The 19,281-nt window shown below is 33.5% G+C and overlaps 1 protein-coding gene across 2 annotated transcripts; it reads left to right on the top strand.

The window, feature by feature from the left end:
- The first annotated feature begins 9,600 nt into the window (after positions 1 to 9,600).
- Positions 9,601 to 15,254, top strand: LOC145008455 (uncharacterized). 2 transcript variants are annotated; one of them, XM_078967062.1, is made up of 8 exons: positions 9,601 to 10,130; positions 12,956 to 13,182; positions 13,303 to 13,952; positions 14,082 to 14,145; positions 14,229 to 14,348; positions 14,425 to 14,562; positions 14,655 to 14,864; positions 14,947 to 15,254. In XM_078967062.1, exons 2-8 carry the CDS (start codon positions 13,114 to 13,116, stop codon positions 15,001 to 15,003), a joined length of 1,308 nt encoding a protein of 435 aa, XP_078823188.1. In that variant the 5' UTR covers positions 9,601 to 10,130; positions 12,956 to 13,113; the 3' UTR covers positions 15,004 to 15,254. The 2 variants fall into 2 exon arrangements, with proteins under 2 accessions (XP_078823188.1, XP_078823189.1); XM_078967063.1 differs by lacking the exons at positions 14,082 to 14,145; positions 14,229 to 14,348; positions 14,425 to 14,562; positions 14,655 to 14,864; positions 14,947 to 15,254 and adding an exon at positions 12,016 to 12,869 and having other exon boundaries at positions 13,303 to 13,432.
- Positions 15,255 to 19,281: the final 4,027 nt, after the last annotated feature.

Below are 19,281 nucleotides of genomic sequence, written 5' to 3'. Positions count from 1 at the left end.
GTGGTGCGATGTTGGAACGGTGGAGTCCGAGAGAAAACACAAATTGTGATGGGTAGCTATCGTTGCTGGTGATGCCCGATACATCAAAAGCCCTAGTTCTTCGGTCAATCGTCTATTTTGTGAAAGAAGATATTACCATTGCAAATGTGTTATGTTTGATTAGGGTTTGCACAGAGAAGGAGTGAAAGTCGATCGTAGAGGAAAGGGTTTGTAGAGAGAAAGGAGAGAATGAAGTTGATCTGGCGAGTGTAGAGAGTACAGAGGAAGAGGAAGGTGGGTGTTCAAAATTTTGGGGGATTTCATTTCCCCCCTTACATATCAAGGAGTCCCAGAAACACGCTTCTAGTAAAAATTATAAAACGACATTTGTAAAGGACACGCTTTTTATCATAGGCGCCCTCCGTGTTTTTTTATTGGACATTAATTTTAGGGCGTGCAAAAATGCGTGTTCTCTATCCTTCAAATTTTGGAAGGCTGACATTATTTTTAAGGACACACAAAAATGCGTAACGTAACTCAGAGAGTGTCATTGTTTGCGTGTCATTAAAGGGTATTTTTTCTTGTAGTGTACCTAATTTTATTAGACACACTCCTTACGATCATCACTTAGCATTCTAAGTTTAAGTCTAGAAATAAATCCATATTTCTGGTTCGCTTAAACTAATGCTCTGATACCAACTGTGACATCCCCAATTTCACAGCCATAAAAGACCGATTTTGTTTATGCTTTATAAAAATCAGTGTACCTCTTTTAATAAAAATGTTGCAGAATTTGTTCCTAGAAAAACATGATAAATACGTTATCAAGCATTTCTAAGGAAATGTATTTTAATTTATTTTTAAAACATTGGGATTTCATCGTCAATACATAAACATAAGCATAAACAGAACTTACATTCATTTACACTAGTGATCTACATCTCTTTTAAATCCCTCAGTGTAAAGTAGCTTCATATCGATACCTATGATACAAATAAGCTTGAGTGTTGGGAAACCTAATGAGTACATAGGGTTTTCAACCCACAATAATATAATTATTACGTTAAACATCAAACAATCAACCCAATTAATCATCCCCATTATCTTCTTTACTCAATGGGTTTTTTGAGTACACTGGGTGAACACATCGTTCACAACACCTATAGGTTGCGAGCCTGCTAGTGTTCCACTAGATTGTCTAGAATAGTCCATGGTTGTCATCCATACTCTGCTAGATGACGGGGCCATTACTTGGGTCATCGTTTGGCTCATCATTTTGGCTCCTTGCTTTGGCTCATCGCGTAGGTCATTGGGTCGCACCATATTTTATTACTCATATATCATTGCTCATCATTCATCTCATCTTTCATCGCTCATCATTTATCTCATCTTTCATCGTTCATCATTTATCTCACCTCTAATCTACCCATGTTTTACCCAACACATTTTGTAGATATAAAATTCATATATAATTTAGATCATTTAAAACATGTATAAAACGTTTCATCCATCATAAACATCAAGTATTCAGACAGTATATACACATAGCACGTAATTTATATAAAATACTTCATATCTATATGTAAAAGTAACTATGCACTCACCTACAAAGGTGGTGACTCGGTACTCGTACAACACTTCGTTTACTTTAAAACAAATTTCTGTTGATGAAACCTAGTATCATTTCCACTAGAGTTTAGTCTAATGTTCAACGAGACTAATTAATTGTCTAGTTATTATTACTATTATATTAGTGTTAAACAATACTGTTCACCCACTATATACAGACAGGGGCCAGACATAAAACATCGGATGGCAGGATCATTTTGGCATATAGCACTTTTGAAATCCAACAACCCAGGCGGCCCTTCAAACTGGATTCCCCGTACCGCGAGTGGTTAAAAAGATATTATAACGACACTTATATAACCCATAACAATAGCTTAAATAATTATTATAAGGTCCTAATAACGTTACTATATTTAAATAAAAGCTATATTAAAAATTAGGTAGACGTATCTTACCTACGAGGGGGTTTGGCTAGAAGTCGTGCTCTGCAAGGGCAGAACTTCCGAGCCGAAGGCTCTTCTTCTTGGAGCCGTCGAGCGCTCCGGGGCTTTCTTCTAGCGCTAGGGGAGTTTTTTTTTTGGGAGTTTTAGAGAGAGTGTAGAGAGAAGAAAGAATGGGAAAGGTGTGAAGAAAATGAGGGTGGGAGAGGTTTATTTATAAGGTGAAATATGGCTGAGCTTGGTGCCACATGTCACCATCCGGTGGCAAGACTTGGAGAGAAAGCAATGGCCAAAATTGTGCCACGTCACCCATTTTTGCACAACACACTTCCGACTTCTTTAATTCGTAACTTTCGCATACGAGCTCCGTTTTTTATGTTATTTATATCCACGCGTAGATAAAAATAAGATCTACAACTTTCCTTTTGACTCCGTTGGCTAATTGTTGACCGATCATAAATTTCACAGTAGAAGGTGACTACATTGTTAAATGTCCGCGTAAAATTCATAACTTCTACATACAAACTCCGTTTTCATCTGTCTTTTTGTCGTTGAGTTCCTATTAATGAGATCTTCAATTCTCATTTAGGTCTCATTGGCCAAAAATCACTCGATCTAGAATTCGAGTTTCGGGTCGTGCACTGCTCAGCCAAATCTTAGAAAAATCATAACTTCCTCATACGAAGTCAGATTTGGGCGTTCTGTTTATGCATGTTCTCAGTTTAACGTATACTATAACTTTTTTTAGACCACTATGGCCAAAGAGTTCTCTATCGTAAATTCACTATTCACGTCGCGTAGTGCCGTGCCAGTTTTGTCGTGAAACTTCGACGGGCCATAACTTCTTCGTTATAATTCGGATTTTGACATTCTTTATATGAATGGAACCCTTGTGACATATTCTACAACTTGGTTAAGATTACTCCTTATAATTAATTTTCCATCAAAAACTCATTTGTGATGTTCATTGTCTGTAAATTGACTAGCCCGGATCTACGGGCGTTACAACTTAGAGTCGGCAGAAGAGGTATACAGACTGACGCTGATCCGAGTTGGAGTTTCAGGTCGGAGACATGGTATTACTAAAGGTCTCACCTTGGAAATGTGTGATTTTCTTCAGGAAGAGGGGAAATTGCATCCCTGATATATTGGACCGTTCCGGATCATTTCGAGGGTTGGCAAGGTAGCCTACATATTGGATCTTTCAGAGAAGCTCAATTAGATTCATAGCACTTTCCATGTTTCGCAGTTGCGAAAGTGTGTATTGGATGAGGATGTAGTGGTGTCTTTGGATGATATTCAGGTTGATGAGTGCCTGAACTATGTTGAGAGACAGGTGGTGATTCCAGAGAGGAAGGTTAAGGTTTTGCGAAGCAAGGAAGTACCTTTGGTAAAGGTATGATGGCAACACTGGAGGGGGTCCGAGTGGACATGGGAACCGGAGGTTGAGATGCAGGAGTATTACCCAGATTTCTTCTCCACAGCAGACTACGAGGACGAAGTCTAGTTCAAGTGGGAGATATTTGTAACATCTTGGGTTTAAGGTATTTTCAAATCATTCCCTTGATTTTAAATTACGTCATTTTGGTGTAACACGCGTAGATCCGGGCTAGTTAATTTATAGACAATGAGCGTCAGAATAACTTTTTGATGGAAGATTATTTTGAAGGAATAATCTTAACCAAGCTGTAGAATATGTCTCAAGTGTTTTGTACATATAATGAACGCCGAAATCCGAGTTATAACGAAGAAGTTATGGCCCGTCGAAGTTTTACGGCAAAACCGGCATGACATCGGGAAGCGTAAATAGTGAATTTACGATAGAGCGAATTTTAGCCTTTGTAATCTAAACGAAAGTCGTAGAATATGTTAAAACGAGAGCGTCCATAAAAAGAACGCCTAAACCTGACTTCGTATGAAGAAGTTATGATTTTTCTAAGATTTGGCATACGACCCGAAACTCGAATTTTTAGTTCGAGCGGTTTTTGGCCTACACAACCTAAATGAGAGTTGAAGATCTCATTAATAGGAACTCAAGGATAAAAAGATAGATGCAAACTGAGTCCATATGAAGGAGTTACGAATTCTTCGCGGTCGTTTAACAATATAATCTCTCATTCTACTGTTAAATTTAAGACCGGTCGAGAATTAGCCGATGGAGTCAAAATGAAAGTTGTAGATCTTGATTTTACCTATGCGTGGATATAAATAACGTTGAAAATGAAGCTTGTATGCGAAAGTTATGAATTTTTGAAAATCGGCTGATTTCCACCCTATGTGCGGTGCCACGTGTCAGCACCAGGCGAAACCTTGGAGCCTACGCAACACCACGACGTGGTGACGCTCCAGGAAGCCTATAAATAGAGGTGTCAGGTTCCCTTAATTCTCACACCTTCCCATCTTCAGTTTCTCTCTCTACTTTCTCTCTCTAGCTCCCCTTAAGCCCCCTAAAGTCTATGTAAACCCCTTAGCACCGGAAGGAAGCCCCGAGGCTCCCGGAGTCCAGAGAAAAGAGCCTTTTGGCTAGGGAACGTTGCTCCAGCAAAGCTCGGTTTTGCGAAAAACCCGCTGTAAGTGAGCTACGCCTACCCTATCGTTAATATATCTTATGTTTCAATATAGTAATGTTATTAGGACCTTATAATAAGTATTTGGGCTATTATCATGAGTTATATAAGTGTCGTTATAATATCTTTTAACCACTCGTGGTACGGGGAATCTGGTTTAAAGGGCCGCATAGGGTTGTTGGATTTCAGAAGTGCTATATGCCAACATGGTCCTGCCCTCTGGTGTTTTATGTTTGGCCCCTATCTGTACGTATTGGGTGAAGAGTATTGTTTAACACTTATATAATAGTAATAATAGTTAGACTATTAATTAGTCTCAACAAATATTAGACTAAACTCTAGTGGTAATAATGATACTAGGTTCTATCAAAGGAGTTGTTTAATGTAAACGAAGTACTGTCCGAGTACCGAGCCACCACCTTATCAGGTGAGTGCATAGTTACTTTTATCTTACACATAGATATGAAGTAATTTATATGAATTACATGCTATGTGATTATATTATCTGAATACTTGCTGTCTATGTTGGTTGAACGATTTTGTACATGATTTAAATGATTCAAACTGTATATGTATATTTTATTTACATAATATGTTGGGTAAAACATGGGTAGATGAAATATGAGTTGGATGATAAGTTGAGAGGTAATATAGATCATGAGGTAAGGGTGAGAGGTGGACGATGTGAGAAGCCTTGTTCCCAAATGTTGTCCCCATCATCTAGCAGAGTATGGATGACAACCACAGACTCTTCTAGATAGTCTAGTGGAACACTAGCAGGATCACAACTTGTAGGTGTTGTGAACAATGTGTTCACCGGTGTACTCTAAAAATCCATTGACATGTATTGCGAGTGGACTCTTGAAAACGATACTGTCAATAAAACCCTAACAGATGCGCCTAAAGGACTCTACTGCCAGAAGTGCCTAATAGAGAACCTCATAACCTCGGCAGATGCACCTAAAGGACTATACTGGCAGATGTGCCCCATGAAGAATGTTATACTTTGGCAGCTGCGCCTAAGTGATAATATTAGCAGCTGTGCTTGACAAATGTATCATTAGCAACGATGGATTTCGTGCCTATTCCTTAGGATAATCCTTAGGAATAAATGAACGAGGAATAGCTGATTCTTAGGGTAGATCCTTAAGAGTAAATAAGATAATGGGGATGGGTAATTGGGTTGATTGATTGTTTGATGATTAAACATACTGATTATATTATTGTGGGTTGAAAACCTTATGTACTCACCAGGTTTCCCAACCTGACCAACTCAGTTTATTTATGTCACGGTGTTGATATGAAGTCACATTACATTGAGAGATTAAGGAGATATAAATTACTAGTGATAATGAATGTAAAAGCTTTTTATGCTTATGTTTCTGTATTGACGATGACATCCCAGATGTTTTAAAATGAATAAAAAGTTACTTTTCTTCAGAAATGCTTTGATAACGTATTTATCATGTTTTACTGGGAACAAATTCCACAATATTTTTATTAAAAGAGGTACTCTGATTTTTATAAAGCATAAACAAAATCGGTCTTTTCTGGTTGTGAAAATGGGGATGTCACAGTTGGTATCAGAGCATTAGTTTAAGCGAATTAGGAATATGGATTTATTTCTAGACTTAAACTTAGAATGCTAAGTGATGATCATGAGGAGCGTGTCTAATAAAATTTAGGTAATACACCTAAATAAACACAAGCACTGGCTTAATTAGGGAAGATGTCTAAAATGTTTTTATGTGATAAATGATTTGTGATGCTTGATGCTATTGTTTGATCGGATCTATGGTCTGTTGCCGACTGGATCTGGAAATTTTATGTGTTCAGATTTCTAAATGTTTAGTTACGGTGTTAGAACTGGCATGTAACTTTTCGGAGTAATAAGGAGGAATACACATCTAAATCTTCCTCTATCTATATTATCGTCTTGATACACCGAGCGCCTGCTTTGGTGTGCAGAACATCATGGTGAAGACTCATAGTGAATTTAGTAAATGGAGGAAATAAGAAGGCTTACGATAGTGAATGATACCTATCGGAAGATATCGTAAGAGTGATATCTTGCCTTTAGAATGCGTCTAATAAATAATACATCTAGTACGGGAGAAGTACATGTTCAATTACCAGAAAGAAAGATTTTTGGTATAATCCATGAAGTTATCCCATCGTCTGACGTTTCCACCACCAACCGAGTGATATCATACCTAATGAGACCTAGTGGCAAAACAATAATTTTGGGAGCAAGGGTTGTACGCTAAGCTTACTAGGGCACACCCTAGTATGCTTGGCGTACACATATGTACGCTGGGCGTACGCATGTCCAAGTGAAACCCTAATTTTTAGGGTTTGTGGAGTATTTAAGCACCTTTATGGATCATTTAGCGTCATCCTTTCAGCCTCCAATCCCTTGAGTCATTTTTTTTGCAAACCCTAACCCCATAAGAGAGTGTTTTAAGCTTAAATTGTGTTCATTGTGTGCTTAAGGAAGAAGGAGTTGAATCAAGAAGATTAGAAATTGAAGCAAGCTTGTAGATCTTGGATCATCACCTTCTTGGGAAGCTCCAGAAGGTAAAAATTTGCTACCTTTATGTTTTGTTTGCTTTGATCTCATTCTGGAAGCTTTATGATGTTCTTCTTGTCCGAAAAGTCCGATTGTTATGCATGTTTGGTTTTGGACATTTTGGGTTGTCCTTTCAGACCCTAAGAAGGGTTCTAAGTCATAAAAATGAGGTTATTTTTGGCTAGTTTGGTTCCATGCCTCTTGTAGAAGGTCTTAATGGATTAAGACCATGTATTAATGACTTTTTGGGCGTTTAAAGTCATAAAGTTGGAGACTTTATTACTCTGGGGTGCATTTGGACCACGGATCTAAAGTTTGGGCTTAAGTGCTTAAGCCATTAAGCACTTGTTGGAGTTTTAGGCTCTGCAAGGGCACGCCCAGCGTAGAAGAGAGTACACCCCGCATAATCGGTTAGAGTCCCCATAATGCAGTCAATATGAGGTTGCGTACGCTGAGCGTACCTTCGGAGTATGCCCCGCGTACTCACATGGTTCAGCCATTTTCGAGTTTACACGGTTTGATGATACTTCTAAATTTTCATGAGTAGCTATCTTGAAGAAAGCGCACAGACTCAGGAAGGGACTAAGCATTTACATATTAGTTATTTTTTACATATTTTGTAAAAAGATGGTAATATTTCTATCTGTACACCTTTAAATTAAAATGATAATTTTTTAATTTAGCAGGGAATACTGGTATTCTTTTGTCGCTGTGTGAATCTCAGACAAAACCTGGTATCTTTATTGGAAAGGTAGATTCTGAAAACTTGAAAAATACTTATTATATTTACTTAGATTTAGGTTCAAATACGTTATTTTGCCTATTTTTCGTGTCCATAGTTTCTAACTATGGATTTATTTTTTACTAAACTTTTTTAATTTGTTGCATATACACCATTATGACTGCATATAACATGTTCTTTGTTGATTTAAAAAGTTTAGGGACCAAGTGTGGACACAGTGAATAGTTGGGTGGTGGATTACAACCTAAACCCGTTTTAATTTTATAAAAAATGTAATTATTCATATAAAATCTTGTGTTATTTAACGGTTCAAAAGCAAGTGTTCATTTGTACGGGCATTGATGATTATACCACCAATAGGTAAGTGAGTATAGGTTTTCAGTGGCTTTTCTTTACATGGTTTAAGGTGAGGGTTTTGGCCATTTTGATGTAAAGGTGTCATTAGCCGTCATTGATTCTTGCTTCCTGTGTTGGCGGTGTCCCTATGGGTAAACTCAACTGGTATGCTGATAATCGGGCCTCCACTCCGATCTCCAAATCTTCAATTGTGTGTGTGCGAGTGGCAGATTTGCAATATCAATATTTATTCTGATGGTGGTTTATTTTCTGTTGCTGATTCTATAGTCCTGAAGTCATAAGGGTTTAGAATATGATTTTTGTAGTTGAGAAATGCAAGGATAAGATACATATGGTTAATGATGACAATTCATAGTTATGGGTCATATTTTGCTGTTTTCCCTGCCTTTTTGCTGCATATTGAAGCTTTTTTTTTCTTAAATTTGACTCATAATTTGTTTTACAAGGTTTTTGTAAAGAAGAAGAAGCTCGCTTCCTGATTGGTACCTCATAACTGCTCTTATTCATGTGTTTTTTCTTTGTTCTAATGGATTAGACCATTCCATTCCTTTGAAGAGCGTAACCTGCAACTTATATAAAAGTATAGTACATTTTAGCTAACACTAACTTTTTTACTATTCTAATTTTCATTTATTTACAGCAGGAATCATCTTTTCAAACTGTTATGAAATATGCTATGTATACTTTGGAAATAAGGTAAACTATAAATTTATCGATTTATTTCTTCAGGTGTATAATCTTTTTACACGTGGTGCTCGCCAATTAGAATTTCCCTTTAATTGATTAGGTATATAAGTAGAATAGTCGGTGATGCAAACATATCTTCCGAGTTTTCACGTTTTTTTGTCTTACTTTTTTACCTTTCTGAAATATGGTGTTGATTTTTCCAGTTTATCATAATAAAAAAACCACCTTCTTATTTCTCTGTTTGTGCTTTTGTATTTGAGAAACGTGAGCCACTAAGTATTGGTGTTGTGTAGACAGGTACTTATCCAAAGATGACAACCGTCAGGAAAACTAACCATTTCTGGACACAGGTAATTATTCACTCTTTTAAATAGGTTGTTTCGTTGAGTTGAACATGTGACCATTTATGTTCTACACAATAGTGGTAACTCGTTAGATATTAGACACCGTTTAAGGATGACCGCTAATGTTGTAAGTTTTTTTTTCTCAAATATCAATTATCAACAAACTCTTTAAGTGATTTTTTTGTTGATAGTAGGTGGAAAGATCTTTATTCAATGCAATTTTTAGAACTATTGGGAAGATCAACATAGACGACTTGGTATTGAATTATTTTCATTTCTTTATAGCAAATAAAAATAAACATATATATATATATATATATATATATATATATATATATATATATATATATATATATATAGGGTTAGGTTATTTTGTTTTTGTTAAGTATTGTGTGCCATGTAAATGATTGTAGGCCAATCATTTGTGGTAATTTAAGAAAGTGATTTTCTTTTTAAATTAAATAGAAAAAAATCAAATAAATAGGCTTTAATCAATTGACCGGTCAAACAAGAGTGGAATGGTATTTTGCCCCGTCATTTAATTAGGAAACGGTGGATAATATGGAATGATCAATCGATAATCCCAAATATCTCGCTTACTCTCATAATCAAGAACCCAAATCCTTAGGAGGTTGAAAAAATTATGATTTATTGTAATCAATCTTCAAAAATCGAAAGATCGTTTGAAGGGTTTTCTTATAAATATCGACATTTAACCCTAGAAGACGGAATCGACATTTGGGGGCTTATATTAACGGTATTCTGCAACAATGAGGAGTACACGATCCAGTTCATTTAAGTCAAATTTCAAGAACACAGTAGAAACGGCGTTGAATCTTGAAGACGACAATGAAGATTTCGTTGCTGAGCCTGAAGGTAACAATTTTTTTGTGGTATTTAATGTTTATTTAGTTCGAAAAATGTAGTAGAATTTAGGAAGTGTTTTTGAAATCTATTATATGCATGTATGATTTGTGGTCTGGAAGAAAAATGTGTCATTTTTTCGTATTTTATTAAGAATCGTTACTGTGTATGCTATTATGCCAGAATGTTTTGTTTATATGAACGTGACCATGGTTGTTATTCTGATAGAATAAGTATACTTGTTTTACTGGTTAAAATTTTAAACTAAATTACTATATTTAAGTTGTTAGTTCGCTTTTTTACAGGTTTTAAATTCTAATGGAATCACAGTTTGTATATGATCTAGTACCTAAAACTGAAAAAATCGTAGTGATTGTATGTTGAATAAGGTTACATGTTTCATATTCTAATAGAATGTTCTGTGTGTATGAACCTAAACATTTTTGATATTCTGGTAGAATTGTAATCTAAATTTCTATATTTAAGTAGTTAATTAGCATTTTAAACTGAAAAAATCATAGTTCTTGTATGTGGAATAAGTATACATGTTTCATATCCTATTAGAATGTAATGTGTATAAGAACCTGAACGTGGTTGATATTCTGATAGCATAAGTGTACTTGTTTTACTAGTTAACATTGTAAGCTAAATTTCTATACTGAAGTAGTTAATTAGCATTTTATACAAAATTTTAATTATAATGGAATCACAGTTTGTAGATGATTAATGACCGAAACTGAAAAATTGATAGTTCCTGTATGTGGAATAAGTATACGTGTTTCATATTCTATTAGAATGTAATGTGTATAAGATCCTGAACATGGGTGATATTCTGCTAGCATAAGTGTACTTTTTTTACTAGTTAACATTGTAAGCTGAATTTCTATATTGAAGTAGTTAATTAGCATTTTATACTGAATTTTAATTCTAATGGAGTCACAGTTTGTAGATGATTAATGACTGAAACTGAAAAATTGATAGTTCCTGTATGTGGAATAAGGTTACATGTTTCATATTCTAATAGAATTTTATGTGTATACAAACATGAACATGGCTGATATTCTGCTAGCATAAGTCTAGTTGTTTTACTAGTTAACATTGTACACTAAATTTCTATATTGAAGTAGTTAATTAGCATTTTATACAGATTTTTAATTGTAATGGAATCACAGTTTGTAGATGATTAATGACTTCAATTGAAAAAATCATAGTTAACTTACGGGGAATAAGTTTACATGTTTCATATTCTAATAGAATGTTCTGTGTATATGAACCTGAAAATGGTTGATATTTTGCTAGCATAAGTCTACTTGTTTCACTATTTAACACTTCTAATAGAATGTTATATTATATATTAGTGTGAAATTTGATTGTATGAATCTGATTGAATTCTAAATTAAATGTATTTGATTCTTGTAGAATTAGCCTACTTGTTTTATTAGTTAACTTTGTAATGAATATTTATCCGTGTAAGTAGTTAATTAGCATAACATAAAAATGTTAAATTGTAACCGAATCAAAGTTTGTAGATGATTAATGAATTAAACTGAAACAATCAAAATCTTATATATTGGAAAAGATTACGTGTGTAATATTCTAAAAGAATGTAATGTTGCATATGAGTGTGAATATGATTCAGGTATAATTCTGAATAAACAATATTTGATTGTTGTAGAATAATTTAATTTTATATTCTGTTAGAATTTGTTATATTATAATATATTTGTGTGATGTTAATGTTTTATTCTGTTTGAATCGGTATTTTGTGTGTATGATGGTTTTGTTATAGAAATAATTTTTTAATCTGTTATAATATAAGGCATATCTTAATTTATAAAACATTAATCCCAAATTATCTAATCCTAAACATTATGCTATCTATTGTGTGTTGTATCAGAACAAATTCATGAAGAAGAACATGTGAACCGAGAAAGAAGGTCAAAGAAAAAACTTGATAAATCAGTTGAACAAAGGACAACTCCTAAACCTTTAAATGCACTACTTTTGGAAGGAGAGATAAGGTCGAAGAGGCAATTTGATAGAGTTCCAATCGTAAAACATTTAAAAAATAAGGCAATTGTTGAATCTGTCAAAGAGGAAAAAGAAGATAATGTTAGAAAAACAAATAAGGAATACCCACCTGGTTTAAGATACCTTCCAACCAGAATGAAATGTGATAACATCACTGCAACTGTTATGGGAATGTCGCCGGAACAGAAACAAGCAATCTTGAGAATGGGTTTTGGATCAATTCTGCAAGTGAATATTACAAGTTATCCGGGACAACTAAGCTACTATCTTTTAGATGTTTATGATGCAGATAGTAAAAGACTTGTCCTACAAAACTCTGTTATTGAGATAACAGAACAAACAATGCATGATATGATGGGGTTGCCATTTGGTGGAGAAGACATCAATGAGTTACCATTGTGTGATAAGGGAAATGAAATTCTAGAAGAATGGAGGGGAGAATATAGTGGTGATAAGTTCAATGGTGAGGAGTATTTAAGAAGGATTCAGTCTACAACAAAGGATAATTTGATGTTTAGGTTGAATTTTTTGACCCTATTTGTTAACAACTTCATAGAGTCAATGTTGATGGGAACAAATCAAATAAAAGTGGTGTTGGTAGAAGACTTTTCAAAGTTAAATTGGTGTAAATATATGCTTGATTGTTTGGGATCTAGAAAAAAACTATGGAAAAGGGATGACAAATCAAGCTACTACAGTGGTCCTATTACACTTCTGATTGTAAGTTTGAAATAGTTTTATATGAAAATATATATTTCGTATCGATTTATTATTGATGTATTGATTAAGTTAATGTTTTTTTTTAGTTGGTGTACGTGTGTAACATGAAGTATTCTATCAAGATAGACAAAAGGCTTCCTTTTATTGGGCATATAAACAGTGCTAAATTGTTAGAGATTCAACGATTGGAAATCAGTTTGGGAGGGTTCGGGGGCAGTTTGGAGATGGGCATGATGATGTCGATATGGGCGATGAAACAGGAGCTGAAGAACAGCAAATGCTAAGCTTTAAGAGGGATTTTAGAGATGAGGAGGTAATATTATGGTAGAATCTGAAGTACATATTCTGAAACTAATAGTTAATGATATATTCTAATAGAATATATAGTACATATTCTTGTAATGTTATTATTTATTAATTATATGTGTTGCAGGCGTATGCTGCTGTTATAGAGCATAGTTATGGGGTAATTCTAATAGAGAAAAGTACTATGGAGGTTGAGTTGAAGGATGGTTTGGATAAATTCCCTCATAGTGTGGTGCTAAATGAGTGGATGGAGAAAATGAATGAACTTTTCAAAGGAGTGTTTGAAGGGTCAGGTAACAAAAAAGTGCATGAGCCTGCCTGCTTTAATGAGGTAAATATGAATGATATAGGTGATGGCGGTGAAGGAAATAGTTCACCTGTTGGAGGATTGATACTTACTAAAGTTAATACAGAAAAAGAAGTCAATTATACCACACCTGTTGATACAACTACTTTAACAATGACTCAGTTTCATCGACTTCCAGGGGTGAATGAGGAAATGATTAAGTTTTTGGATGAAACTGAGTTACAGGTGTATAGAAAGAAAAAGCGAATGTCAGTAATCAGTGGGGATAATTTGGTAGGAAGAAATATAGGAGAAGCTGTTGATAATGCTGCAGGATATGATGATAATGACAAAAGGGAAAAACGTATTCCTAAAAAGGCAAAAGTCTTTCATTCGCCCTATATTGAAAGAATTGTTAAGGTTGGGGAAAAACTAACTAAGGATGAAACATGGATATGCAATTCAGTTTTTGCATTTGAAAGAGATGATGGGTCCGTATTTATATATATGTTTATATATGTGCCACCTATTATATTTCTATAATTTTTAAAATGAATGTATTCAAATTGATTTTATACATAATTTTTGTCACATGGATGAGATTTGGGACATTGGAACAGGTCATTTGCTGCACCAGGGTTTTGCATATCAATTCAATCATGGAATGTTTTTACAACTATTGTGGTATGAATTTATTTTGTAAAATAATTTTTAATTCAAATTTATGTTTGTAGAATTAATATTGATGTTGAGGTGGGGTTTTTCAGACAGAAGATATATTGAATGAGCTAAAGTCGGAAGATATGAAATGTAGGCTTTTTGCTACTTTATTGCGAACCTACACTAAGAAATGTGATGTGAAGCCAAGTTTTAGAGATGTTGCACTTGTAAGTTTATTTTATCAATATAATATTTGTGGCATCAATTAATATTAAATTAACCTCTTCTTTGAATGTGTATAAGGTTTTCTTCCCAATAGTTGATGATGGAAAGTATTACTTACTCATCTTTGATCTGAGATCAAGTTTGTACTACATAGTAGATCATGTGAAGAGAACAGGAACTTTGGAAAGAAAGTATGGCATGATACCAAACCTGGTGGTAAGATAATCAATAAATTTCTGATCAATAGTTTTCCATTCTAAGGAATATTATAAGAGTATGTTTGATGTATCTGTTGTAATTAATGACAGAAAAAACTGTTTTGCAACTACTTGACATCACAACATCATCCAATGGCAAAAGCGTTAACTTTTAAAGCGGGACGTGTGATGAACATATATTGGCTAGTCGAAAAAGCTGGAACAAAATGTGGAATATACCTCATGAGGCATATGGTTACTTACATGGGGGAAAATGAAGGGCATTGGGAGTGTGGTCTTACAGGTAAAATGCCTGCTGATGTAAGTGCTACAATTAAGTTAAGGATGAAATACATGGCAAGATTGTTGACATCTGATTTCAATAAGTTCAATACTATGACAGTTAAAGATTTTGAAGCGTTTCATAAGCTTGATATTTTGGAACAAGATATGCTTCTAAGAGAGTCAGCTGAAAACAGGAAGAAAAAAAGAAAAACAAAGGGTCGTAGGTAAGAATTTGGAGTGGTATTTAATAAGTTGTAAGATAAACTTTGATATGTCATGAGCTGAACTTGTTTTTTTGGGTGTTGAAACATGACTCTGCCTTATGTTAGATGTTTGAAAAAGTAGTTTGTCTATCAGAAGTTATAAAGTAATGTTATCATATTTAAGCTTATATCTTATAATGGAATGTTAATTTGCGTATAAAGGGTGTGTTGATGCGTTGTTTAAATTCTGGGATGGTGATGTTGTGCATTGTGAAAATCAAAGGTTCTTGTTAGTAATGTAGTTTTCATATAATGCAAATTAACATTACTAATGCATGTGTTGATGTATTTTTGTTTCTAATAATCTTGTTAATATAATTCAATGTTGTGGTTAATAATGTTTTGTGACTATTGTGACTAGAATGTTTTTTTACAGATTATATGATGATGATGCAATGTAGCATTTGTTATGATTATGGTAGAATACGTTATATTGATTTAATTTTATGTTAATTGGATGTGGATGACGATTGGATCTTTTTTCATTAAATTGTACCTTGTTTAAAAGTAAGTATCTTTTTTCATTAAAATGTACCCTCTTTAAAAGTAAGTATGTGTGTGTAAATGTATGTGTATATATAAAATTCTGTTGGAATGAATACGTTTATGTAATATATAGTCATTTTGAAAATAGAATATAAATATAATGAATTCTTGTATAAAAATTGCAGATATCGTTTGTAAACTACACTAAACAATAAAACATTTTTGTTAACATTAAAATCAATCTTAAAATGATTGAAAGAAGTTGTATATGTTGCTGTAAATTAAACATTCGATGGAAATTTTGTATTAACATTTTTGAAAAAGATGAATTTATACAGTCAATGGAATGAATTTTTGTATTACGTTTTATGATTATTTTTAAGTAATAAGAAAAGATAAATATTGTTATGTTGATTGACAATGTCATCGTTGATAGTAATCAAAGTGAATACTTTATTGAACGACAAAAGATAACAATGAATGTGAACCGAAAGAATTAAATGAAATGTCATTCTAATAAAACCAAAAAAAAAACAAGGAACTTATTTCTGGGTATTCTTTAGATGACAATTTCTTTTGTCATGATGAACCATCTATTCACATGTAGCACATTTTCTCTTAGGTTTCGAGATTTCCTTCTCAATCATTTCTTTTGTAGATTTTAATCTTTTCCCACGACTACCGCAGCCTTTGTTACGAATATTTGTAGGATTCTGAATGTCATTAACATCAGATTCTACATCAGGACCAACCACGCCTAAAAGCTTCTTGAAATGATCTGCTCTGGTCGGTAGATCATGATTTGGACAGTCGTCTACGAATTTTTTTTTCAACTTATTCTGTTCGTCGAGGTATAACTTTAACTTTGCTGCATCATGGCTCAAAAAAGACACACAACGGTCAACAGTTGAAAAAAATATCATTAGTAGTCATGTCGGAATTAGAATCGTCAAAAGAATTATTGAAGCGTCTTTTCAATAATTCTGTTGGAATAACATCCCTACGCCAACGTTTCAAAATGTACTTTTCAGGAATTTGTTCCATGCCATAAAACTTAAAAACACAAAATATGTGTCTGCATAAGATACCTACATGTTCAAAATGCATACAAGTACATTTGAACGAACCATCTTTGGTTGAGTGTGTGACGTGGAAAATATAAGATGATTAGTGAGAATGTTTAAGTTGTAAATTTTTAGTGTTTAAATGCAAATGATAAAATGACAATTAATGTGAAAAAAAATATATTGTGTATTCAGTATCCCTTATAAGACAATCGTAATTGTATTCCTCATCTTTGTCATCAACATCGGCATCATTTGTTTGCCTAATAGTTATCTTCTTTGTTTTCTCCATAACAATAATCGTGTCAACACCGTTGGAAGATATCACATTCTTTTGGAAACAATTATCTTCAGATCTTGATATCTCCTTCTGAACCTGATAAAAAATCTTTCGTGTATATACATTTGAAGCATGAGGTTCATACAGAGTACGGGTAATGAATTAAGGAAAAGTGGTGACAGTATTAAAATCATTGAGAATTTGGTTATGTCGTTGTTGTTCCATAACTTATTCAAATGTCATCATAAACATGACAAGATAAGAACCGGTTAATGTCGTGGTTTGAAATGACCAATTCTGACTTTCAGACAGCGATGTAGTTCGCATAAGACCAGACATTGGAATGTGCTTGAAAAATGTGGGGATCCAAGATTTTCGCAATCCATACATTGTATTCATCCAAGTGTTATCAGTAATTTTAAACTCCTCCAACATCCGACACCACACATTCTCGAATTCATGTTGTTCCAGCTTAGAATTCCAAATTATAGAGTGAGAACGCTTTCGAAATTTTTGATTGGTTGTTGCATCTTCAATTGATAAAATCTGTATAAATTCATTCTGTTAGAATATGATCTCATGAAGGTAGAATATGAAAAATAATTGTAGAACCATATCAAAAGTAAGAGTTAAACTAATTGATTCTGTCAGAATATGAGGTAATTGTAGAATCATAACAAAAAGTAAGAGTTACAGACATTGATTTTGTTAGAATGAATTCATTCTGGTAGAATATGAGATAATGAATGTAGAATTTTAAAAAATCATTGAAGAATGATAAGAAAAATTAAGAGTTAATGCAATTGATTATGTTTAAAACAAAATATTCTGGTAGAATATGAGAAAATAATTGTAGAGTCATGCCAAAAAAATAAGAATAATATTCGTTTTAAGCATACCTTATTTGGCAACTTCTTCGTTATATGCCACATACATAACCTATGATGTGCCAATGGGAAAACCTTATCTATAGCTTTTTTCAAAGCTGGATCTTGATCAGATAAAACCAATTGAGGCTGTTTTCTAAAAGCTTTCAAAAAAGCTCTAAGCAACTATTCATAAGAAACTCCATCTTCTCTACTTAAAAGATCAGCACCAAATGTTACACATTTTTTGTGATTATCGATGCCGGTAAACGGAACAAAAACCATATCATACCTATTTAAAAAATAAAATATTAGTTTACATAACTGAAAATAATGAAATTCTTATTGAAAAGTATTAAAGGTTATAAATATTTATTCATGCTGAATGTGGCATCGAGTGATACAACGTCTCCGAATGAATTGTAATTATACTTTGTTGTTTTGTCAGCCCAGAATAAAGAATTCAATCTCTTGTTCGACACTTTAAACTCAAAAGTAAATGATGGGACATTTTTCTTCCTGTCATTCATCTTGTCAACAAGGAATTTCGCGTCCCTCCCACCTATGTAACAATTAAGATTCCTCCTAGCATTCTTGAAATCAGTAACCAATCCACCTCGAACGGAAGGACCAACCTGAAGAGCACTATACAGTCTATGTGCTTTTACAGGACCAATGTTTTGTTTTGACAAATTATGAATGAAAATTTATTGGGAATAATCAAGTTTTCTTTTTGAACGAGATAAGTGCATATTGCCTTTGCTAAACAACTCATGATTATGTCGCTCTACAAAATCACTCACGACATATGTAAGAGTACCGAGAATTATTTCTAAAACAACTTTCGCTTTACAATTCCTCCTAAATAAATCTTTCCTTCTTTGAGTCTTTTTATATTGAATATCTAGAGTATCTAGTTTACTAGTATTCGGATTACCTTCCCGATTGCACACAAGATGTCTATTTGTAATAATCCCATTTTTCGTTTTTTGGACTCTTCCAAACCTGACATCAAAACCAAATTCTAATGCATATTTTCTATACATTGTTTCTGCTTCACCATATGAATTAAATTTTGATGAAACTTTTGGTTTGATGTCGTCTAAAACAATCGGAGTCCAATACAAGGTGCCACCAGGAGAAACATAATCATGAGTAATATGTGGTTGTCCTGCTTAAACATAGCAAATATAAAATTATTCTGAACAAATTATATAAATTTTATTCTAACACAATTTTATTTTTTCTGTAAAACTTAAAATATACTGAATTGAATTTAGTACCTTCACTGAAATCAATATTAAACTTTGTATCTTCATGAGTAACATGTGGTTGTCCTGTTTAAAATAGCAAATACATAATCATTCTGAAAGAATTATATAAATATTATTCTGAAAGCATTAACTTTTTTCTGTAACAACTTCAGTATCCTGAATTGAATTTAGTACTTTCACTGTAATCAATATTAACCTCTATATCTTCATCAACAAAGTG

The sequence above is a fragment of the Lactuca saligna genome, chromosome 8, assembly GCF_052625555.1.
Source record: "Lactuca saligna cultivar CGN05327 chromosome 8, ASM5262555v1, whole genome shotgun sequence".
Taxonomy (NCBI): Eukaryota; Viridiplantae; Streptophyta; class Magnoliopsida; order Asterales; family Asteraceae; genus Lactuca; species Lactuca saligna.
This window is presented reverse-complemented; position numbering and strand designations above follow the sequence as displayed.

Coding starts and splice junctions, on each gene's coding strand:
- LOC145008455 (XM_078967062.1), top strand. CDS start 13,114: ATGGGCGATGAAACAGGAGCTGAAGAACAGCAAATGCTAAGCTTTAAG. Junction 13,183..13,302: donor GGGATTTTAGAGATGAGGAG/GTAATATTATGG, acceptor TATGTGTTGCAG/GCGTATGCTGCTGTTATAGA. Junction 14,349..14,424: donor GTTTTAGAGATGTTGCACTT/GTAAGTTTATTT, acceptor AATGTGTATAAG/GTTTTCTTCCCAATAGTTGA.